Genomic DNA, 24,716 nt, shown 5'->3' with positions numbered 1-24,716 from the left:
TATTGTTGCTTTTTGCAAGCGTTTAATCCATGTCTGCCGACGTCCCAATTTATTTACAACCGCTGCCCCCTAGACTAGACTCTCTTGACCTTCGCACCTCTTGCTCCCCATTTCTGTAAAGAGCCCCCAACCTCCCTTCCCTGCCCTTTTCCGACCCTGCAATATCCCTTTCGAGACGAGGCAAACAGAACCGTGCGCAGGATTTGATTTCGGCGCCCTGCGACGCGTGCGACGGGAGGGGCAGAAAGGGAAGCCCCCCTGCCCACTCCAACTCACGTCAGAGGCTGCCAGCGGATGGCCATGGAGCGCAGGGGCGCCCGGGGGGGCTGCGGAGTCATCGTGGGGCCGGGGGGCATGGCGTGCTCACAGCGGGGGCCGGAGAAGCCTGAGGGGCAGGCGCAGCGCTGGGGGGCCCTGCACTGGCCCCCGTTCCGACATCGAGGGAGGCAGACGGCTGGGGAAGACGAGAGAGAGGTCAGAGCAGGTCCATCAGGAGCCCCCTTCTGCCCCCCCCCCAGCCACCCTATGGCTCCCCACAGTTCCTGGGGGAAGGCGGCAGGGGGGCTGCTGGGCAGGCAGAATGCCCCACTTTCCACCCCCCCTTTCCTGGAATATTTCCTGGAATAGCCAACATGGGGATGTCTAGATGTTTCTTGCAAAACCCAAAACCTTCAGGGACGGTGGGAGTTCTAGTCCAGCAACATGAGACCCCGGGGGGGGGTGTGGAGTGGTCAGGGTCAGACCAGGACCCGGGAGCCCAGAGTTCGAATCCTCACTCACTGGGTGGCTTTGGGCTTGCCTCTCTCAACCTAACCTGGGTGTGTTTGTGTGTTATTGAGTTGTTTTTATTCTGATTACTGTATTTTTCCGTGTATAAGATGATGCTTTTGGCCAAAGAAAATTAGGCAGAAATTGGGTGTCGTCTATACACGGATAGTGAATGCGGGGGGGGGGGCATGCGATTAATGGCAGCAGCAACCAGAAGATTGGCAGCGGTGATTGGGCAAGTGATTGGCGGCTGTGGCGAGGCAGGCAGGTGATTGGCGGCCGTGGCAAGTGAGTGGGTAGGCTGTTGGTGGCAGCGAGTGGGCAGACAATTGGCAGCTGCAGCAAAGTGTGAGATCGGCAGTGGCTGTGGCAAGCGATTGGCAGAAGTCACATCCCCCACCACCAAAAAAAGCTAAACAGCTTAATTTCTTAATTTTTGGTTTGTTTGTTTTTTAGAAATAGGGGTCGTCTTATACATGGAAAATACAGTATATATATTTTGTGATCTTTTCTGTGAACCACCCTGGGACCTCTGGGCAGTATATAAACTCAACCAATCGCAAGCTACCTCACAGGGTTATTGTGGGGTTTAAATGAGGAGGGAGGGAACCTTGCACGCTCCTTTGAGCTCTTGGGGGGGGGGGAGGTGGGCCAGAAATGCAATGCAATAAAATAAAACTAAATAATCGGGAGGGCATCCTTGGGGTAGACAGCATTTCATGGCATTGTGGTGGGTTGGCCTAGATGAGCCTCAGTTGTCCCCCCCCCCCCTCTACAATTCTACGATCTGGATGGACCTTCAGGGCCCGACTCATATTCCTGTAAAGTGGGAGGAGAACCCCCCACTTGGAGGGCAGCTCCACACCCCTCTCTTGCCCCACAGAGAGGCAGGCACTAAGAGCTCCCCCCGCCAAGCCGGGAGCCATTTCCAGCCGGCTGCTCTGTGGGCAAATCCCTGCGGCTCCACGACAAGGGGGCTCCCCCAGGGGAACGGGGGGGGCTGCAGCAGAACACCCTCGACGCGCCCCCCAGGGACAAAGCCTCGCACGGCGAAGGGCCATTGCAACGGCCAGAGCAGCTGTCCTGCATGCAGAAGGGCCTCGCTTCAATGCATGGCAGCGTCTCCTGGGAAAAGCCTGAAGGCCCATTGCTGCCAGCCAGTGTTGGAGATTACAGTGGTACCTTGGTTCCCAAACCCTGAAACCCCAAAGTGAGTGTTCCAGTTTTCGAATGTTTCGGAAGCCGAACATCCAATGTGGCGGCTGGCTATTGTTTCTGGGGCGTCTCCACCAATCAGTTTTCGAACATTTTGGAAGTCAAATGGACTTCAGGAATGGATTAAGTTTGGCGCTTTTGTTTTTGCTATTTATTTTGTGTTTTTGTTTTTGATGCTTTTTCGGTTCATTTGATTTTGTGACTTTGTGGAACCCAGTTCAGCTACTGAGTGATGGATTGTGTGACTGTGGAAATGGATAAAAGCCCCCCATCCAAACAATGACTATCATCAGCGCAGGTAAGAAAATAATAATAATTTTAATTTTTATCATCTACAATACTGTCTTATTTATTTTATAGTACAATACATGGATTATTGCTTTCATTTTATGGATCAATGGCCTCGCTAGATGGTAAAATGCATGTTAAATTGCTGTTTTAGGGGTTGTTTTTGAAAGTCTGGAATGGATTAATCCATTTTGCATGACTTTCTATGGGAAAGCGCGCTTCAGTTTTGGAACAGATGAAGTTTGAGAACTAAGGTACCACTGTTCTGACCCAGCTGGTTTCCCAGGGAACTCTTGCAGAAAGACAGTTGCTGCCACCTGCTGGCCAAGCGTGGATCTGCAAGATGCTTTGAAGCCTGGGGAGCAGCGAAGGGGAGATAAACGGGGGCCTCTGAAGACCCTTCCTGGGAATGGCAAGGGGAAGCCTCTCCTCCTCCCTCAACTGGTCCCAGGCTTCCCATGGGGGCACCTGGGCGGCCACTGTGAGAGGAGGGTGCTGGGCTGCACCCAGAAGGTGCTTTAATTATTATTATTATTATTATTATTATTATTATTATTTATACCCCACCCTCCCTGGCCAGAGCCGGGCTCAGGGCGGCTAACACCAATAAAATCAGAGTAAAAACATAATAGGGGGGAAAGGGGGGCAATTTAAAATACAGGTTAAAACTCAATTTAAAATGCAGCCTCATTTTAAAGCAGCCAATAAATCAAGACCATAAGCGGAGGGTAACATAAGGGTCAGAACGAGTCCACACCAAAGGCCTAGTGGAACAGATCTGTCTTGCAGGCCCTGAGGAAAGATGTCAGTCCTGCAGGGCCCTAGTCTCTTGGGACAGAGCGTTCCACCAAGTTGGGGCCAGTACGGAAAAGGCCCTGGCCCTAGTTGAGACCAATCTAACCCCCTTGAGGCTCATGACCTCCAAAGTGTGGTTATTTGTGGACCTTAAGGTCCTCCGCGGGGCATACCAGGAGAGGTGGTCCCGTAGGTACGTGGGTCCTAGGTCGTATAGGGCTTTAAAGGTCAAAACCAGCACCTTCAACCTGACCCTGTACTCCACCGGGAGCCAGTGCAGCTGGTATAGCACCAGGTGAATGTGATCCCGCAGCGAGGACCCTGTAAGGAGTCTCGCCGCTGCATTCTGCACCTGCTGGAGTTTCTGGGTCAGCTTCAAGGGCAGCTCCATGTAGAGTGAATTACAGTAATCAAGCCTGGAGGTGACCGTCGCGTGGATCACTGTGGCCAGATCAGGGCGAGAAAGGTAAGGGACCAACTGCTTGATACGGCGGAGATGGAAAAATGCCAGTGCCCTCAGTCAAGAGCTTGAGTGCCCTGGGGTCCCTTCCGACTCCACTGTTCTGTGGTTCTGTGACCAGGAGAGCCCTCCTGCCCAACCAGCTCCCCCTGTGGCCAGCCAGAGACTGCAATTGCACAGAAACAGACATGTGGACTTGGAAGGGACCCCAGGGTCATCTGCCCCAACTCCCTGCAAGGCAGGAATCTATTTATTTATTCCATTTCTAGATTGCCCTTCTTCTGAGCACCACAGGGCAGTTTGCAATATGAGCAAACTCAGTCAGGACAGCTTCTCCATAATAATAATAAATTTTATTTATACCCCGCCCTCCCCGGCCAGAGCTGGGCTCAGGGCAGCTAACATCAATAAAATTTCAGTAAAAACATAATAAGGAAAAAGGAAAACAAACTATTTAAAATACAGGTTAAAATGCAATTTAAAACGCAGCCTCATTTTAAAAGTCAAAACCATAAGGGGAGGGAAACACAAGGGTCAGACTGAGTCCAAACCAAAGGCCAGGCGGAACAGCTCTGCCTTGCAGGCCCTGTGGAAACATGTCAAGTCCTGCAGGGCCCTGGTCTCTTGTGACAGAGCGTTCCACCAAGTTGGGGCCAGTACTGAAAAGGCCCTGGCCCTAGTTGAGACCAATCTAACCTTCTTGCGACCTGGGACCTCCAAGATGTTGCCATTTGTGGACCTTAAGGTCCTCTGCGGGGCAGACCAGGAGAGGCAGTCCCGTAGGTACGAGGGTCCTAGGCCGCATGTGGCTCCAATCCCCCGTGTCTTGTGTCTGAAATTTGCAGAAGCCAAATGATGCGCCATGTAAGGAAACAGCAACCTCCAAAGAAACTGCCCCCCTGAGATGCCCCCCCTGAACCTCTGGCTGGGGATGGACCAGAGGACCCCATGGGACCCCTTCCAGTTCTATGATTCTGTGAATGCGGCTGAGATGCAAGTCCCAAGTCACGACAGTGGAGAGATGGTGAAGCAGCACACAGTGGATGCAGGATGCAGGATGAGGCCTGCCTTTCGTGAGGGGGTGAAGGATCCTTGTCCCTGAAAATCTGCCTCCCCCCACTCCTCTCCCTCCCCCTCGCCCTCACCTTTGGTGCACTTCCCAGTTTTGGGTGCCAGGGACCATCCAGGGCAGCAGACCTCCCCACAGAGGTTGGGCCTAGAGAGAGAGAGAGAGAGAGAGAGAGAGAGAGAGGGAGGCTGTGAAGGAGGAGCCAGGATTGGGTCATGAGAGGAAGGGGGCACGGGGGGGGTGACTGCCAGCCACTCCAAAAAGCAGAGGGATTAACTGGGGGTGCAGGAAGAATGGGGGAGGCGGGGGAGGGCAGGGTCTCCTAACACTTCCACATGTGATTCGTGCCAGAATGACTTTAGCAGACAGTACATGGACGTGGGTGGCGCTTTGGGTTAAACCACAGAGCCTAGGGCTTGCTGATCAGAAGGTCGGTGGTTCGAATCCCCGCAACAGGGTGAGCTCCCATTGTTCAGTCCCTGCTCCTGCCAACCTAGCAGTTCAAAAGCAAGTCAAAGTGCAAGTAGATAAATAGGTACCGCTCCGGCGGGAAGGTAAACGGCATTTCCGTGCTCTGCTCTGGTTCGCCAGAAGCGGCTTAGTCATGCTGGCCACATGACCCGGAAGCTGTATGCTGACTCCCTCGGCCAATAAAGCGAGATGAGAGCCGCAACCCCAGAGTCGGCCACGACTGGACCTAACGGTCAGGGGTCCCTTTACCTTTACTACCTCTCAACTAAAAATAAATACATTTAGGCCCAGCACCCATTGACCACCACAAGCTGGAATGTCCTGGGAGGATGCACTGGCAGTGCCCCCACCTGTGTGTGACTTCCTGGGATCCCCAGAAGGAGTTACTCCCCCCCACCGCCACCCCACAGGGCCAAACCTCCCCTTCCCTCCCCCCTTGGAGAAGAGATGTAGCTCCTCAGGAGAGCCTCTCTCCAGAGACGACCCCCCATGGCCTCTCCAAATGGGGCTGGAGGTGAGCCCTGCCTGCAACCCGGAGGAGCGGCTGCCAGCCAGTGCAGACAGGGCTGAGCTCAATGGACCCAGCAGCCTGACTCAGTCGCAAGCAGCTTCCCAGGCCCCCTTCCCACAAGTGAAGGCTAATCCCAGCCAGCTGCGCATGGGACCGGCAGCTGGGTCCACTTCCACAAAGCTTCTGAAGAAGGACGGGGGCTCCTCTGCGGCCGCCCAGGGGTTGCTGAACCCCAGCTCCCACCCTCCTGCTGCTGCCTGGCTGTGCTTGCTGGGGCTGAGGGGAGCTGTAGTTCGGCCAGCTCTGGAGAGCCAGAGGTCCAGGTCTGCCTTGGACTCCTGCTCGCCCACCCGGAGGCCCTCCTGGCTGGAAGCTGGGATGATGGTGAGAGGAAAACTCTCTGCCTAAGGGATCAGAAGAGTGGGCAGGATCCGGCCAGTGGCCCTTCTGGCCCAGCATCCTCTCCCTCCTGTGGCCTGGCGGCCTCCAGCCCTGGAAGCCGAGCATCCTGGCTGGGAGCCCTGGAGAGCCCTCTCCTCCTCCTGGCAGTCCTCCTTGCCTCCAGTGGGAGGGAGTTCCACAGTTTAACTCTGTGCTGTGTGAAGAAGGACTTTCTTTATCTGTCCCAAATCTCCCAGCTGTCAGCTTCCCTGGATGAGGCTCATCTTGCCCCTCACAACATTTCCCTCTTCTGCCTGCTGGGTGCCCCATAGGCAAGGCAGGGGGGTCCTCAGAAGCACCCCACTTCCACAGTTCCTGGAGGGAAGAAGCAGCCATCCTGCCTTGACCAGACGACCCTTTGGGGCCCTTCGGATCCTACGAGGAGCAGCCATTAGTGGTCGGATCCTGTTCTTGCCCTCCAAGCTGCTGGGCGTCTCAACGGTTTAAGGATGCTCTATGAAGAAGACAGTTTTTGTCTGTTCTGAAACATCCCACGTCTCATTTCTGTGGGAGACCCTGCGTGAGAGGGGAGGGAGGGAACACACTCTCTCTCCACGCACTCTACACATGTTCAGAAGCGCTCTCTCTTCCCCAGGCTGGTCCTCCAGCAAGGCTGCAAAGACTGCTGCCCCCTCCCCAATTCTCATCTGGACACCCACCTCTGTGTCATCCAGACTCCTCTTTCTTCTTCTTCTCTCTCTCCCCCCTCTAATTCCTGACATTCTTGTCCTGACCGGGACTCAAGTTACTAAGTGGATTTGCAGGAGACGGAGATTGTTTCTCTGGAGCTCCATGAAGCAGAGGAAGAGGGAGAGAAGGGGGGGGGGACCACAAGGCCCCTTCTTCACTGCTTGGCCTAGGCTTGCCCCCACCTCACTCCGAGGGGCTATGGGGCAGGCACATCCAGGCACAGCCCCCCTCCACAAAGCGGCTTTGGGGGTCTCCTGCCTGACCTGAGCCAAAAAGGAAGGAGGGCACCTCTGAGCACGTGCAGAGAGCCTCTCCCTCTCGGCTTGGCCTTCTGGGTTTCCACCTCCCCGCAGCTTGAGAGGCCGGCCTGCCTGCGAAGAGGAGTGTCTGCCACCAGAGCCTCAGGCAGAGGATGCCAGCCCTGGGCAGAGCGCATGGAAAGAGCTGGTGCCAGCCTCGGAGGAGGGGTCTTTGCTGGGAGATGCAGAACTGGAAGGGGGGAGAAGGGGGTCAGCCCAGCAGCCCCGCGGGGGGGTGCTGGCAAGAGGGGTTGCCCAGGTCGCTCCTGCCAAGCTGAGCTCCGCCCTGGTTCCAGGGAGTGGGAGGAGCAGCGACCCACCTGGCAGGGGCGTCGTGGCGCCAGCACGTGAGCCCGGCTGGGCGGCTGGTGCTCCAGGCCAGCGCGGACATTTCCAGATGGGGCCTCCAGCCGCCCAAGCCGCCCCCTCCGCCCTGATGAGAAGACCAGGCGCCGGGGGCTGGCCCGAAGGGGCGGGGGTCAGAGCGGGCGCGACGGCGCTGCCAGCGCCACGGGGCAGCCCGGCTCGGCCTCTCCGGGCGGCCGAGGCGCCGGGCACCGCCGGGACGCCCCTCGGGGCTCCCGGGAGAGCCGGTCCAAGCCCCCGGGGGTCCTGGGCGGCGCGCGCCCTGCCCGGGCACCCCGTCGGGGAAGGACAGGGCAGGCTGCGGGGCGGGAGCTCCGGGGCGCGGGGTCCCCGACTCACCTGGCCGCCTTGGGGGCGCGGCCCGCGGGGCTCTTCCTGCGCTTCTCCAGGGGGGGCGGCCCGCCGGCGGGGGTGGGAGCGGCCCGACGGCGCGGCCCGCGGGCTGCGCCCAGCGCCGGCGGGAGGAGCGCGGCGGCGGCGGCGAGGAGGCAGAGCGCGGCCAGCGCCGGCGGCCGCATCCTGCCCTCGACGGCGCGGCGAAGAGGCAGCGGCGGCGGCGCTGGGCTCGGCTCGGCGGCCGCCAATGGGCGCCCAGCCCGGCCCGCCTGCCCCTCCGGCCCCGCAGCCAATAGCCAGCCAACCGGCCGCCGGACGGGGAGGGGCTCCGGCCGCAGCGCAGGTGCCGTCGGGGTGGGCTCGCCGCGGGGAGGGGGCGGGACTGGCCGCCCCGTCCCTCGCGCCCCGGGCCGGCTGGACCGGACCTTCGCTGGGCGCAGGGAACCAGAGATGGGCTCTGCCCGGGGGGGGGTCCCTCTCTCTCCCTCTGCCGCCGTCTGCGAGGGGCGCGGGAGAACACCAGAAGAGGCTGCTGGATCAGGCCAAAGAGAAGCCCTCCGGCCCAGCATCCTCTTCCCGCTGTGACAGAGCAGGATCCGAGCATCCCAGAGCCGTCTCCCCTCCTGGGGATTCAAAAGCATTGACTGCCTCCGGCTGTGGAAACAGAGCCCAGCCATTCTGGCCAGGAGCCCCCCAAAGCCCCCTCCTCCTCTGGGAATGGGTCCCGTCCCCTTGGGAAGCCCCCCAGATGGGCGGCCTTCCTTGTCTCTAGTGGCAGGGAGTTCCGTAGCTTCGCTCATTTGGACAATGAAACGCGGCCGATTTGCTGCAAGCATCGCTGGAGCAGGAGGCGGCGCGTAAAAGCCAAGCAGGACCCGGGAAGCAAAGGAGGATCCTGCAGAGGCTGGATCGGGCCCAAGGGGGCCCATCTGGTCCAGGATCCTGTCCTCACAGGGGCCAAAATATGCCCCAGTGGGGAGAAGCCGCCAAGCAGGCGCCGAGCAGCGCAGCCGGAGTCTCCCCACACTCACCGCGGCGAGGAGCCCGGGATCCCTCGCCGCCGCCTCTCCTTCCCTGACTTTGCCTGATCCTCTTCCAAAGTCTCCTCCAAGTCGCTGCCTCCTGCGGAAGGGAGTTCCAGGGTTTAGGAGCACCGTCCATTTACCGACAGACCTCCAAACCCTGAAAGCGCATGGCTTCTCCCGAAGAACTCTGGGACCTGTAGTTTCCTCTCCAGCATCCTTAAACAAGACTTCCCAGGATTCTCATGGGCTTCGGGGGGGGGGGGGCTGTGGCTCCGCCCCCCAACTCTGCCTTGGGTGAAGAAGTCCCTCCCTTTGTCTGCCCCGACGTTGCTAACCTTCTGCTTCTCTCCGCCTTCTCCATGCCATGCATGGTGGGGGGCATGGTAAGAACCAGGTGCCAGGCTAGATGGGCGCCTGTGGCCTGATCCAGAAGGCTCTTCTTGTGGTCTGACTCTCCTTTAAATCAGAACCAGTGAAGGCGGTGAAGGTCCTGTGTGAGTGTCTGGAGGCGGATGGAGGATGGATGGCGGCCAACAGATTGAGGTTGAATCCTGACGAGACAGAAGGACTGTTATTGAGGGACAGGGGGCGGGTGGGTGTGGAGGACTCCCTGGTCCTGAATGGGGCAACTGTGACCCTGAAGGAGCAGGTGCGCAGCCTGGGGGTCATTCTGGAGTCACAGCTGTCCATGGAGGTGCAGGTCAATTCTGTGTCCAGGGCAGCTGTTTACCAGCTCCATCTGGTACGCAGGATGAGACCCTCCCTGCCCACAGACTGTCTCGCCAGAGTGGTGCATGCTCTAGAATCATAGAATCATAGAGTTGGAAGAGACCACAAGGGCCATCGAGTCCAACCCCCTGCCAAGCAGGAAACACCATCAGAGCACTCCTGACATATGGTTGTCAAGCCTCTGCTTAAAGACCTCCAAAGAAGGAGACTCCACCACACTCCTTGGCAGCAAATTCCACTGTCCAACAGCTCTTACTGTCAGGAAGTTCTTCCTAATGTTTAGGTGGAATCTTCTTTCTTGTAGTTTGGATCCATTGCTCCGTGTCCGCTTCTCTGGAGCAGCAGAAAACAACCTTTCTCCCTCCTCTATGTGACATCCTTTTATATATTTGAACATGGCTATCATATCACCCCTTAACCTCCTCTTCTCCAGGCTAAACATGCCCAGCTCCCTTAGCCGTTCCTCATAAGGCATCGTTTCCAGGCCTTTGACCATTTTGGTTGCCCTCCTCTGGACCCGTTCCAGTTTGTCAGTGTCCTTCTTGAACTGTGGTGCCCAGAACTGGACACAGTACTCCAGGTGAGGTCTGACCAGAGCAGAATACAGTGGCACTATTACTTCCCTTGATCTAGATGCTATACTCCTATTGATGCAGCCCAGAATTGCATTGGCTTTTTTAGCTGCCGCATCACACTGTTGGCTCATGTCAAGTTTGTGGTCAACCAAGACTCCTAGATCCTTTTCACATGTACTGCTCTCAAGCCAGGTGTCCCCCATCTTGTATTTGTGCCTCTCATTTTTTTTGCCCAAGTGCAATACTTTACATTTCTCCCTGTTCAAATTCATCTTGTTTGTTTTGGCCCAGTTCTCTAATCTGTCAAGGTCGTTTTGAAGTGTGATCCTGTCCTCTGGGGTGTTAGCCACCCCTCCCAGTTTGGTGTCATCTGCAAATTTGATCAGGATGCCCTTGAGTCCATCATCCAAGTCGTTGATAAAGATGTTGAATAAGACCGGGTCCAAGACAGAACCCTGTGGCACCCCACTAGTCACTCTTCTCCAGGATGAAGATGAACCATTGATGAGCACCCTTTGGGTTCGGTCAGTCAGCCAGTTACAAATCCACTGAGTGGTAGCATAGTCAAGACCACATTTTACCAGCTTCTTTACAAGAATATCATGGGGCACCTTGTCAAATGCCTTGCTGAAATCAAGGTAGGCTACATCCACTGCGTTCCCTTCATCTACCAGGCTTGTAATTCTGTCAAAAAACGAGATCAGGTTAGTCTGACATGACTTATTTTTCAGAAATCCATGCTGACTAGTGGTGATCACAGCATTCCTTTCTAGGTGCTCACAGACTGTTTGCTTAATGATCTGCTCCAGAATCTTCCCTGGTATTGATGTCAGACTGACTGGGCGGTAATTATTTGGGTCCTCTCTTTTCCCCTTTTTGAAAATAGGGACAACATTTGCCCTCCTCCAGTCTGCCGGGACTTTGCCTGTTCTCCAGGAATTCTCAAAGATGACTGCCAGGGGAAAAGGCAGGAGGCTCTAGTTATCTCCCGCTTGGACTACTGCAATACGCTCTCCATGGGGCTACCTTGGAAGGTGACCCGGAAACTGCAACTAATCCAGAATGCGGCAGCTAGACTGGTGACTGAAAGCAGCCGCCGAGACCACATAACACCGGTCTTGAAAGACCTACACTGGCTCCCACTATGTTTCCAAGCACAATTCAAAGTTGGTGTTGACCTTGAAAGCCCTAAACAGCCTCTGCCCAGTATATCTGAAGGAGCGTCTCCACCCCCATCATTCAGCCCAGACCATGACGTCCAGCTCCGAGGGCCTTCTGGCAGTTCCCTACCTGCGAGAAGTGAGGTTACAGGGAACCAGGCAGAGGGCCTTCTCGGTGGTGGCACCTGCCCTGTGGAACGCCCTCCCACCAGGTGTCAAGGAGATAAACAACTACCAGACTTTTAGAAGACATCTGAAGTCAGCCCTGTTTAGGGAAGTTTTTAATGACTGGTGTTTTAATGTATTTTTAATGACTGATGTTTTAATGTATTTTTAATGACTGATGTTTTAATGTATTTTTAATCTTTTGTTGGAAGCCACCCAAAGTGGCTCGGGAAACCCAGCCAGATGGGCGGGGTATAAGTAATAAATTATTATTATTATGGTCTTCTGTTCTGAAGCTTGCAAGGACCCCCCCTGGACACCAGCTGGGCAACTCTGTGCATTGCAGATGGTTCTTGGGTGTGTTGGAAGTCCTTTTCACCCCTGCAGCTCCTGAGACGGATCCAGGGCTGGGCTGCCTTGAACTTGGCATGTGGCTGCCTTCCTTTTGACTCGTCTTCCTTTCAATACGCTTTGACCTCTAAATCTGGGCTGCAGGCTTAGAATCTCTCATTTCATGACGCCACTGCAGTTCCATGACCCCGAGCCCACAGCCTGTCCCCTTGCTGAGGAGTATCTGAAAGGCCCATGGTGCAGGATCAGGTCTTTCCACAAGGGCCGACACTGATGCTGAAATCCAGCACTGCCTGAGCTCTGCCAGTGCAGCTTTCTCCCGACTGAAGTGCTGAGTGTTTGAGGACCAGGATGTTCCCAGGGAAACCAAAATGCTTGTTTACAAAGCTATTGTACTACCAACCTTACTGTATGCTTGTGAAACACGGACCACTTATGAACGCCATCTCCAACTCCTCAAAAGATTCCATCAACAAGGTCTCCGAAAATTTTTAGACATCACTTGGAAAGATGGGCGAACTAATGCCAGTGTACTAGAAGAAGCAAAGATCATCAGTGTTGAAGCAATGATTCTTCAACATTTGTTGGACTGTTCATGTTGTGCGGATGCCTGATGATCGTATTCCAAAGCAACTGCTCTATTCCAGACTTAAAAATGGAAAGCGTAATGCTGGTGGTCAACAAAAGAGGTTTAAAGACTCTCTCAAGGCAAATCTTTAAAAATGTAGTATTGGGAAATTGGGAAACACTGGCCTGCGAGTGCTCCAGTTGGAGAACAGCCTTTACCAAAGGTGTCTTGGGCTTTGAAGACACTTGAACTCAGGACACAAGGGAGAAACGTGCGGAGAGGAAGCCACGCTTGGCAAATCCACACTGGGGTCAACTCCCGCCTGGAAACCAATGTCCCCCCCGTGGAAAGATCTGTGGGTCCAGAACTGGCCTCCACAGTCACTTACGGACTCATTGTTAAAACCGTGTTCGTGGAAGACCATCTTACTCAGCTATGAGGTATCGCCAATGAAGAAGAGAAGAAGCAGCCATGGCTTGTGGCAAGGAAGGCCCAGAAAGGAAGCATGGTCCTGCCAGGGAAATTTCCAAGAATCTGCCTTGGGAGCAGGGGAGAGGGTTCAGCCACTCCTTGGAGCAGGAAGCTCATTCTGCGAAGGTCAAAGCTGCAGAACCCGGCCTGCCTGCCCCCTCTTTGGAAGGCAGTTGTGGGGAAGGTGGTGGCAACAGCCCCAGACCCGCCTGGCTTCCTCTCCCGCTTTTTGCAAGCCAGAGGGCAAGTGCCCAGGAGTTGGAGGTGCTGGTCACCCAGAAAGACATGCACAGGCCTAAGCCAAGCACACACACACACACACACACACACACACACACACACACACACTCCTTGCGATGGCATCCTTGTGATGCCAGAGCAGCAGGCAAACACATGGGCAGACCCCGTCTTTTACGTCCATAAATATTTCCTTGTGATTATTTCAAACTCGGTTGCATATAAAATTTCACAATTACAACATGGTTGTTAGAAAAGCACAACCCCTCCCTCCCCGCTTGGCACGGTGCTGGAGTCAAGAGCGGCCACCTCTCGCCCCCCCCCATCACCACCCCCGCAGTGTTGCTCTGGCACAAAGGTGAAGACCCCAGAAGTTGGTCTCAGCAGGAGACTCGCTTGGGAAGAGGAAGAAGACGATTGAGGGGTTTCGAGGGGGGTTGCTGTTTTGTTTTCCTAAAGAAAAGATTCCTGGGTTTGGGCACCTTCCAAAAAGTCTAGCCCCCCCCCCCCAGCCCCAGGGCCCCCCTGCAGGAAGTGTGGAAGCGCCAAGGGGGCTGCCCCTCCCAGGGTGAAGCAAAGGTCCCTGCAGGGTCTTGTACGGATGGGGACAATTCCTGTATCAGCCCCCTCCCTGGAGAATCCAGGTGGCCAGGGGTGCTATGACCGAGTTCCCTGCAACACCCACCTCCTACAAATCTCTCAATCTTGCCAGAAATGGGGGAGAAACTTGGCCAGGAAACCAACCCCAGAACAGGGCCCTCTGCCCCCCCTGCCAGCTGCTGGGCATTTCCCCTCATCCCTGGGGCACCTGCTCTGCCCTTGGAGCGAGTGCCAGGCCTCCTCTGGGCTCCATCCTGCACAGGTCTCCACCTGCCCCATAGGGGGCGCTGTTCCAGGGGTGAAATTTCACCAGGAAGTTTAATAAAGCACTTTGGAGTTAGGGGGTCTGGCTGAGCCCTCCCTGCCCCAAAAGCCACCCCATGTCATGCTCCAGAATATACTTTGAACGGAGCCTCCAGGTGGAGGGAGCTGTGTGTTAAGGCTGGGGGTGCACAAGGAAGACCATTCCAAAAAAAGCCCCCCCCCGCACCCCCGTGCACTGAGGGTCTTTCAGGCAGGAGGGGAAGGGTCCCTAGGAAGCTCTGAGGGGGTCTGGTGGGGGTGGGCAGCTGGCTTGGCAAGGGGGCACACTCAGTGCCAGGCTACAGGACCCCAACCTCAGAAGGGGCGCCGGTGGCTGCAGGAGCTGCCCTCCATGGCTGCAGGTGGGGGAGGCTCAGGGAGGCTGGTGTCAAATTTGCAGGGGGCAGGGAGGAAGAACCCTGGGCAGGAGGGGCTTCTCCCGGCCCCCTCCCCCAAGGCTCCTCTCCCCCAACCTTCCTCGCCCTCTGTGGCAGTGGGCAGCTTGCAAGGGCAGGTGTTGTGGGGGGGGGGGGAGAGAGATAACTCCTTGTGCTTCTTGGTGTTCGAGGTGACAGGCATGGGGGCACAAAGGCCAGGCAGTCAAGGCCCCCCTCCCCAACTCAGCGTCTGCTGCAAGGGGTGGGGGCGGCAGGGTAGAAGAGGCCTCTGGTAGGCGCTGGCATCGGTGGGCCAAGTGCCCTGGACAGGGTCACCCTGCATCGTCCCCAGATGTGCCACAGCTAGCAGCCTGGCACGCGTCCAAGGGGGCGTCACACAGAGCTGGCATCACCCAGCCCCACTGGGCGGTCACAATCCCAGCAGCTTCAGGCAGCTGCAAAGCCAAGTCTCGTCGGCAACTTCCTGAAGGCGGCAAAGGCAGGCGGGCAAAGTCCCTCCAGGGCCCGGCTGGCACAGGTCGGCGCCAGCCCAGGCGCTTCTGCCCTCTGGCTGCGCAAAAGTTCCCATCTCTCTGTGCCCGGGTGGCAGAAGAGGAGGCACTGGGGCTCAGATGGTGGTGTAAATGTAGACAAAGATGATCACGAGGAGGTTCAGGATGGTGCCCACGATGCCCAGCATGGCCAGGACCTTCTCCTCCCGGTCTTCCTTGGACTCTCGCGGCAGCCGGGGGCTGGGGCCGTCACCCGGCCCAGCGGCGCCAGGCACCATCCTCACGTTCAGCTTCTCCACCCGCAGCTTCAGGTCAACCTGCTGGTGAGAGAGAAGGTTAGTCCCGCATCCTGTTTCCCCAGTGCCCCACAGATTAGAACCTAGGAATCTAGATAGACTGCCTCTGGACTGGGAGGCTCCGCAAGATCAGGCCAATATGCCATCTAGTCCAGCATCCTCACAGGACCCAACCAGATGGCCCAAAGGGAATGAGGGTCATTTCCTTAATGCTTTGGCGGGCATTTTGCTTTGATGTATTTGCTGCCTGCATTGAAATGTAAGTAAACCTTGAAGTTTATCTTACTAAAACGTGTGGTTCATTCTTAGCAACGGGGACAAAGAGGGCAAGGTGAGGAAACCACAAATAAAACAGGGATGAACAGGTGTAATTTACTAATTCTTTGCTTCTAGTAAGCTGCAAAAGCACACATGTTTTTACTCTGCTAAAAGGTCTTCACAGCCTGTTTACTCTCATATTTCTCTCTTACACACAGAACAGGTAGTTTACATTTTAATTTACAAATTTAATCCTCATTCCATCTCCATCACATCTCATCTCCTCTTGCTTGCCTTCTCTTTAGAAGGATCGCGGGGTCTTAGTAGACCACAAGCTCCACGTGAGTCAACAGTGTGATGCAGCAGCAAAAAAGGCTAATTTATTCTAGGCTGCATGTCCTGATCAAGGGAAGTAAGAGTCCCACTCTAGTCTGCCTTGGTCAGACCAGACCTGGAATATTGTGTCCAGTTCTGGGCACCACAATTTAAGAAGGATGTTGACAAGCTGGAACGTGTGCAGAGGAGGGCAACCAAGATAATCAAGGGTTTGGTAATCTATCCTTATGAAAAACGGTTGGGTGCGTTTAGCTGGGAGAAGTGGACACTGAGAGGAGATATGGGAGCCATCTTCAAATATCTGAAGGGCTGTTACATAGAAGAGGCAACATGCTTGTTTTCTCCTGCTCTGGAGGGTAGGACTCAAACCCGTGGCTTCAAGTTACAAGGAAGGAGATTCCAGCTAAAGAGCAGGAAGAACTTCCTGCAGCAAGAGCTGTTTGGCAGCCAAATGGTCTCTTTACTCTCCTCCCTTGGAGATTCTTAAACAGAGGTTGGATGGCCATGTCCTGACCTCCACCTCACCCTACCAGACCCAGAAAGGTCATTGTTTTACTAAAAAAAAGCAAAATGACACACACATCGTGCCCCCTCTTCAGAATCACGTTCCACCTTCTGGGCCAGGGGAACGGGTCGGGGGCCGGGGGCCAGGGGCCGGGGGCCAGGGGCCAGGGGCCAGGCGAGACTTACCACGCACTGCATCAGGACCGGCAGGGGGGGAGTCCCATGGGTGCCTCATGCAGGGCCTCTGCTCTCCTCTGGCTCAGTCCAGGCTGGACGCAGCTTCTGCTGGAGGCTGGCAAGGCAAGACGGTCTTCCGTTAGGGTCCCCCTGGCACCAGGACCTCCTCTGAACCCACAGCCTTTGCATCTGCCACCCATTTGGGAAGGAGGCTGGAGGCAAGAAGGTCAAACGGGGATGGGTGGGGCATAGGCCAATGGCCTACCAGCTCCAGCATCCTGATCTTACAGTGGCCAACCATCTGGTACGCAGGATGAGACCCTCCCTGCCTGCAGACTGTCTTGCCAGAGTGGTGCATGCCCTGGTTATCTCCCGCTTGGACTACTGCCATGCGCTCTACGTGGGTCTCCCTTTGAAGGTGACCTGGAAACTACAACTAATCCAGAATGCGGCAGCTAGACTGGTGACTGGGAGCGGCCGCCGAGACCACATAACACTCATTCTGAAAGTCCTACATTGGCTCCCAGTACGTTTCCGAGCGCAATTCAAATTGTTGGTGCTGACCTTGAAAGCCCTAAACGGCCTTGGTCCAGTATATCTGAAGGAGCGTCTCCACCCCCATCATTCAGCCCAGACCATGACGTCCAGCTCCGAGGGTCTTCTGGCAGTTCCCTCCCTGCGAGAAGTGAGGTTACAGGGAACCAGGCAGAGGGCCTTCTCGGTGGTGGCGCCTGCCCTGTGGAACGCCCTCCCATCAGATGTCAAGGAGATAAAAAACTATCTGACATTTAGAAGACATCTGAAGGCAGCCCTGTTTAGGGAGGTTTTTAATGTCTGATGTTTTAATGTATTTTTAACCTTCTGTTGGAAGCCACCCAGAGTGGCTGGGGAAAATATTAAATAATAATAATAATAATAATAATAATAATAATAATAATAATAATACAGTATTAGCCTATTTTGGGAAACCCACAAGCTGCAGGATCCAAGCCCAAGAGCCACACTCTCCCTTCCTGTGGTTCCCAGCAGCTGGGGCTCAGAAGCACCCCTGCCTCCATCTGCAGAGTCACGGCAGAGCCTTCATCCTGGCTAGTGGCCAAGCCCTCTCCTCCTCCATGAATAACAACAACAACAACAATAATAACAGTGAGGGAACCAGCAGAAGATCCTCAGAGCTGGACCTCAGTGTCCGGGCTAAGCGATGGGGATGGAGACGCTCCTTCAGGTCTACAGGGCCTTTGGCTGTTGAGAATGTGCCTCATCCTCTTCTAAAGTCATCCAGGTTGGTGGCCATTCCTGCCTCCAGTGGCAGGGAGTTCCAGAGTTTGGCTCTGCACTGAGTAAAGAAGGACATTCTTTTCTCTGTCCCAAAACTTCCAACATTCAGCTTCATTGGATGCTGGCAAATCCCAGAGTCAGGAGAGAGGAAGGAAAACCTTTTCGTCCTCACTTTCTCCACGCCACGCACAACTTCTAAAACTCCCACCGTGTGGCCTCTTTCTCATCCTTCCTGTAAACTATGAAGTCTCAAATGCTGCAGCCTTGGCTGCTCTTGCCCTGCTCACCAAAACTAAGCCCAAGAGGCTGAAACTCAGTGTTTCCCCAGTGGGAATTCCCTAGGGAGCACTCAGAGGCCCTGAAGGGGGGAAGCGGGGTGGGGGGGGATGGAGGTGCCAATGACTACCAGACTTGGAAAAGTTGGCATCCCTGGATCAAGTCCAACAGTTTTGTTGAAGGAATGAAACAAAATAGCCTGAGTTGGATTTTGAATAAATGTGCAATTAGTTTGTTACTATTTGGGATTTTATGGTGTTATCATCTTCCTTAGGGAGTTATGCAAACCACTATTTTGGTTTTTTGGTTTTTTTTAAAGAGGGTAGGAGGCAATGAGGATGACCTTTTGGAACCGAAGGGGCAGCAGCCACCCCCCCCCCCGAGTTTGGGAACTGCTTGTGTGGCTGTCCAAGACAACACCCACCCACCCTGTGCCCTCCTTTCCCCACCCCACCCAACTTTCTGTTTCCTCCCCTACTTAGGTTCAGATGCCCCACCCACTAGCACTGCCTGCACTGATGGGACATCCTAAACACACACCCTCTCCAAAACTGCATTCCAGGGGGGTAAATATACAGTAGGCAACTCACAATTAAAATGAAATTGAAACCACCACTGACAAGTTCAATCAGACACAGCTCCCTTCACAGGGAGAAACATGCAGAAAGGGAAGTGGTGGCTGGGGCAGGTTGCCTCCTCAGGAGAGGCCAAGTTCAAGACCTTGAGGAGCCACCACAGAAAAGGCCCCGTTTCTCAGGCCCTGTGTGCCCTACTACAAACACCAGGACAAGGAGGAGCAGGCTCCCCAGGGGGTCTTCTCTAGGGCTGGGCAGTCTCCCTTGAAGCTTTCAGCAGGGGGTTACTGGGGGAAGGGATTGTGGGGGCTGTTAAATCAGTGCATCGCGAGACAATAATAGCAGAGGTGTGTTTGTGCATAAACACCCACACCCACATTTGGCATTTCACAAGCACAATCAAGCAGCATTTAAGTTCCATGAAATAAAATTAATCAATAGAATAAATTTGCGTCTCCTATTCGCTGGGATTCCTGCATTGCAGGGGGCTGGAATGGGTGACTGTTGAGGGATGCCTTCTAACTCTACAGTTCTAGGATCGCATTCTCTGCATTTAGTGCTGCTGCTGCTGCTGCTGCGTGTTGCTCAGCCTCACTCCATGTGGAGCTGGGGGCACCTACACACAACTAGGGCTCAGCCCGCAGCCTGTTTGGGTGCCCCAGCTGCGATCGCGGCCTCTCCCCGCTTTCTCCCCCTAACCCACCCTGAGGCTGCCCGTTGTCCTGCCCCTGTGACCGCTGCGAAGCCGGCCGGCCTGCGGGTGCGGGGTCCGCTGCCCTCCACGCACCCGTTGCTGCGGCTGTGCCAAGGCTGCCCTCCCGTTGGGCGCGGATGTGCCCTCCCCTGGCAAGAAGAAGGACGTGCAACGGGGAGGCCTTCTGCTGCCCACTCGAGGGCTCCTCCGTCTCCAGTGACACCCACCTGTTTTGCGCGCACACGCGCCTTCCTTCCCTCTGCGGGACAGAGAAAGCACCCCACACGCACCCCCTTGGTGGTGCTCCAAGGCAGGGGCCCTGGTGCCCCGTGGGTGGCGCGTGGGTGCCCCTGAGGCGCGCGCACCCCTCCCGCCCGTGGCGCCCGGAGGCCCGCGCGTCCGGAGCTGCCCGTGGCCCTTGGCGTGGGTTGGGTGCAGCGGCAGGGCCACGTGAAAACGCGCTGTGGCGTCTGCTGGCTCCGCCGGCCATGCTCGGCTCTCCCCACAGCGCCCGTGCCCACGGCTGGCGGGCGGGCGGTCGATCAGGCAGGCAGGCAGGCTCTCTCGCGCTGCCGCTGCCGCTGCCGCCGCCGCCTCCCTACCTGCGTGGCGGCGATGGTGGTGGCGATGGTGGCCTCTCCCGACACGTCGCTCCCGGCTTGCCCACAGCCGCCCATGGCACCGGGGACCGGGCTGGTGCCCTCGCCTCCTCCGCGCTGAATCTTCGCCTGGAGGGGGAGGACAGGCGGGGGCTGGCACGGTGCATGGGGCGGGGAGCGGGGCAGGCAGCCTCTCCCCATGCCCGCTGGCCAGCCCCCCAGGCGCTCGCCCTAGCCAGACCCTGGCACCCCCCAGCTGGAAGCTGCTCTCATAGCCCCCCACCGCACCCCAGATGGCAGCCCTCCCCCTGCCACAAAGCACGCTGTAGAAGCACCTAGAATGGCAGCCGCGACGCCTTCGCCTCTCCTCCTCCATCCTTGAATGCCAGCCCCTGCCCTACCCACGCCTGGCAGCGGGAGGGGGGAGCCCAGCTGTGCCCCCTCCAGGCTGCTCACTTACCCCAGCCCCAGCAGGTGGCTCCCGCTAGCCCCTCACCGCCTCCTCCGCCTCCTGGTGATGCTGCTTCGGTGCGAACCGGGGGCTCCCCTGCTCGCCCCCCCCAACCCGCCACGATCGCTTCTCGCCAGCTGAGCGCCTCTGCATCGGCCGGAGACAGTTGCTAGGCAACCGCCTCCAGGAGTTACATATTGCATCTCGAGCAGATCCCTCGAGATGCCTCCTAATGGGGGCTGGGGAGTGGGGAGACCCCTCTCTTAGAGCTGGGGGGAAACACCCTCGCATCTGGTATGGGGGGATCCCTTGCCCCCCAAGTGGGCAGGCGGATCCCTGCGCACAGCGCATCTCCTCGAAGCGGGCTTTGGGGTTGCAACAGGAGAGGGGCTCCCTCTGTCTTTGCCCCTGCCGAAAAAGCACCCCGGCGCCAGGTGGGGCTGCGATAAGGGCAGGGCTTGCAGTGCCACCTTGCCCACTTGCGAGAGACAGCATCTCCGGCTCAGGCGCTGCGCATTTCCCCTTCCTCCGCCCGCGGCCCTGGATCTCCCCACTGCTTTGGGGTTATAGGGGCACGGAAAAGGGTCTCTCTCCCCGCAGCGGCCTGGCCTGATCCTGGCTGGCCAGCACCACCCAGCCAGCCCATTTCCATCTCTAGCCACCAGGTGGTTTCCAGGCTGCGGATCTGGAGGCAGCCTCAGGTGGAAGAGATTCCCCATCCTATGCTGTCGCTTAGGCGCAGATCCGAGGAGGCGCTTTCTAATGCCCCCGTTTGCGCCAGGAAGCAGGTTCGCCCTCCCTGGAAGAGATCAGGGGCCGCTGAGCAACAGGTAACGTGGCCCTTTCGGCTCTGGAGGCAAAAAAATATTAGGGCGAAGGAGCGGGATAAAAGCGCCATAAATTGTCCGGGAGAGGAGGCGGTGTGAGCTGGAACGCGGTGAGCGCAGCTGCGTGTTATTCCTGCTGTCGGTTATCTTGCAATCTATGGCCACTGTTTTTATTTGCAGCCGCTCGAGTTATATTTTAAACTGATTGCATGGCTTTGTCATGGCCTTCGGCCAATGCAATAAAATTTATTGGAGGAGCGGGAGCCCTGGCTGCGGGCGAGGTTGTGTCTCTCCTCGGCCTCCACGCTCCGTGGCAGCCGCGCTCCGGAATGCCACCAGCTGTGGGGACGGAGGTTTATTTGCGTTTATTTCATAGAATACATACACCGCTTGACTGCAAAAAAAAAAAAAAAAGCTCAAAGCGGTTTACAAAAAGATTAAAAAACGAAATCCAGAAAATCTTACAGCAATACTTTAAAGCATAAGAAGAGGTTTAAACCCCAACTCTCAAAGCCTCTGGGTTCGGCTGCTCTAAACAAGGATGCTCTGAGCAGGTGCGGAGCAGAGTCCAGGGAAAGCGCCTGCCTGGCGTCCAGAGGCGGGGAGTTCCGAAGGTTTGGTGCTGCCACACTAAACGAAGGAGTTCTTACAGGGACCCCCGAGGGTCTTCTAGTCCAACCCCTCACAGTGCAGGAATCTAAATCTCCGCTCAGTGCGGACGTGGCAATGCGTGGCACCTGGTGTCCCGGTTCCGCTGACGGACTGGGCGCGGGAAGGAAACTGGCCCAGGTGGGCCACTGGCCTCCTCCATCAGACTCTTGCTCTGTCCTGTGGCTGGCTCACACCCCGGGAAGGAGGGCGCTGGCCCCCTCTTGCCCAGCATATGGGAAGGGCGAGGGGGCCGCTGTTCCCCTCCCTACGCCAGGCTCTGACAGGCAGAGGTAGACTTCCTCTGGGGCTGGAAGCTCTGTCTTGTCAACGTTCCTCCTCCGTCTCCACAGGCATCCAAGGGAGGTGCTGGGGCTTCTGGCGTGCCTTGAAACACCCCCCCCCCCAGGGCGAAACATTTAACTCCAAACTCGGTCGTCTCTCCCCCCCCCCTCCCATTATGAGTCCTGCATGGCTGGGGGCTGGACTGCGTGGCGCTTTGTGTCCCAATCAGTGCCGGATTTACGTATAAGCTAAACAAGCTATAGCATAGGGTCCCACTCTCTTGGGGGGCCCAAAAATGTAAAGGAGAAAGAAACATTTCCAAAATTTTAAGTTAGAGCTTCATAAATTATTTCACTATTAATATACTTCTTAATTGTATTTCACTATTAATATACTTCTTCGTAATTGCATTTCAGTTCAACAATTACTTTGATAAAAACATATTTTGTGATGTGCAAATGGCTTGAGATACCTATTATGACCAGAAATTGCCACCTAGCATATATTCAACACCAAAAACAGCGACCATTTGTTGTTGACAAAGGACAGCTGGACAGAGAAAGGGCCCCATTGCCTTCAGGAGGTGAGGGCCACATCAAACCTAAATCTGGCCCTGCTCAGGCACTCTGCACATGGCCAGGGACTGTTTACTACTGTGCTGCTGAGCTGAGCCAGTATTGGATAGGTCCGAGAGAGAGAGAGAGGAGGGAGGAGGATTTAAGGCAGCCCAGTTAACCCTGCAGATGCCATTCATGCCCCTCCCTCTCTTACACACACGCGCGCGGGGGGGGGGGGGAAGGAATCGCAGAAATTCTGCGAGGAGGGAGCCCGGCATGTCGGGGTCCGGGGGGTGGGCTGCCAGAGGCAGAGCCGGAGGCGGCGAGCTCTCTCCCTGCAGCTGCAACCACTGGACCTCGCTGCCCCCAGGCCAGCCGCGGCCATTCTGCCGGCATTACATAAGCCTCCGAGGTGGGGAGGGAGCGGCGCCTAGGGGGTGCAGCAGGGTGGGGACAGGAGCAGCGGCGGCGGCGGCGGCGAGGCTGACTCACAGGCAGACGCTTACATAAGCCAGTCGGTCTTCTTGGTCGGGGGGGGGCTGGGAGAAGGGGTCCCCTGCTCGCCCTCGGCTGTGCAGCCCCCCGCCCGCCCCGGCTCCGAGGCAGGCGCCCCTCTCGCACGGAAGCGGGGCCGGGGGGGGGGGAATATACCGGTCTCTTCGCATGCCCCCCCCCATCCTCCCGGGCTCAGCATCACGCAAAGCAGGCAGGATGGGCAAGGAAGGTCTGGGCTTCCCCAATTGCACTGAAATGTGATGGAAGAGCGCGCGGCAGCTGTCTGGGAAGGAAACCCCCCTCCGAAGAGAGTGAGGGGCTCATCTACCCCGAGCCATTTCCCCCCTGGCCCACCAGGCAGCCCCCATGGGAAACCCCCAGGCCCAAGCGCCCCCTCCTCCTCTTGCAGACTCCAGCAACTGGCCCGATTGGGAAGCCTAGCTGCGGAGGCAGAGCCTGCCAGGGACCGGCTCAGCCTCCAGGATTTATCTAATCCTCTTTCAAAGCCATCCAGGCTGACAGACCTCACTGCCTCCAGTGGGAGACAGTTCCACAGTTTAACCATGCAAGAGCACCTGGACTAAAAATGTCTATCAAAAACTTCACTGTTGTGAAAATAAAAAAATCCTTCCAGTAGCACCTTTAAGACCAACTAAGTTAGTTCTTGGTATGAGCTTTCGTGTGCAAGCACACTTCTTCAGATACACTGAAACAGATACACCACAACAGCTACTCACTTTGGGTTTTAGTAAAGCAAACAGTCGAATTTGTCAGTGCCTAAATGACACTGAAAGCACAAGTAGATAAATAGGTACCACTCTGGCGGGGAGGTAAATGGTGTTTCCGTGTGCTGCTCTGGTTCGCCAGAAGCAGCTTAGTCCTGCTGGCCACATGACCCGGAAGCTGTACGCCGGCTCCCTCGGCCTATAAAGCAAGAAGAGCGCTGCAACCCGAGTCGGCCACGACTGGACCTAACAGTCAGGGGCACTTTTACCTTTAAATGATCTCGAGTGACAGAACAGCTTGGCCACAATCTGGAAATTCTGCCCATGGTGTGGCTATTTTTCACCTCCCATTTTGACACTCTGGCACCCTATCTGCATAACTGAGCAATTCTAAAATATAGACACACTTTTACTCTCACAAGATTTAATGTATTGCCCTCAGCTGTACTGGAGGGACGATTCCAACAGATTCCACACGAAAAACGCTTATGTCCCTGTCCAAATCGGTGGCCCTTCTGGCTTCCACTCTTGATAAAGACTTGAGGAATGAGATTGTTGTTGTTTAGTCGTGTCCGCCTCTTCGTGACCCCCTGGACCAGAGCACGCCAGGCACTCCTGTCTTGCACTGCCTCCCGCAGTTTGGTCAACCTCATGCTGGTAGCTTTGAGAACACTGTCCCACCATCTCATCCTCTGTCGTCCCCTTCTCCTTGTGCCCTCCATCTTTCCCAACATCAGGGTCTTTTCCAGCGAGTCTTCTCTTCTCATGAGGAGGCCAAAGTCTTGGAGCCTCAGCTTCAGGATCTGTCCTTCCAGTGAGCACTCAGGGCTGATTTCCTTCAGAATGGAGAGGTTTGATCTTCTTGCAGTCCATGGGACTCTCAAGAGTCTCCTCCAGCACCAGAATTCAAAAGCATCCATTCTTCGGCGATCAGCCTTCTTGATGGTCCAGCT

The 24,716-nt window shown here is 56.2% G+C and overlaps 1 protein-coding gene across 1 annotated transcript in view; it reads right to left on the bottom strand.

The window, feature by feature from the left end:
- LTBP4 (latent transforming growth factor beta binding protein 4) overlaps positions 1-7,891 on the bottom strand; it is a gene marked incomplete at its 5' end in the record, with an annotated part of 67,557 nt that extends 59,666 nt beyond the window's left edge. Inside the window, 3 exons of the mRNA XM_081018590.1 lie at positions 277-454; positions 4,672-4,742; positions 7,713-7,891. Coding sequence (XP_080874716.1) covers positions 277-454; positions 4,672-4,742; positions 7,713-7,891 — 428 coding nt within the window. The remainder of the gene's footprint in view (positions 1-276; positions 455-4,671; positions 4,743-7,712) is intronic.
- Between the last annotated feature and the right edge of the window lie 16,825 nt (positions 7,892-24,716).

This window comes from Podarcis pityusensis, assembly GCF_964106645.2.
Source record: "Podarcis pityusensis genome assembly, chromosome: 8".
NCBI lineage: Eukaryota > Metazoa > Chordata > Lepidosauria > Squamata > Lacertidae > Podarcis > Podarcis pityusensis.
The sequence above is the reverse complement of the archived record's forward strand: the minus strand, read 5'-3'. Positions and strand labels throughout refer to the sequence as shown.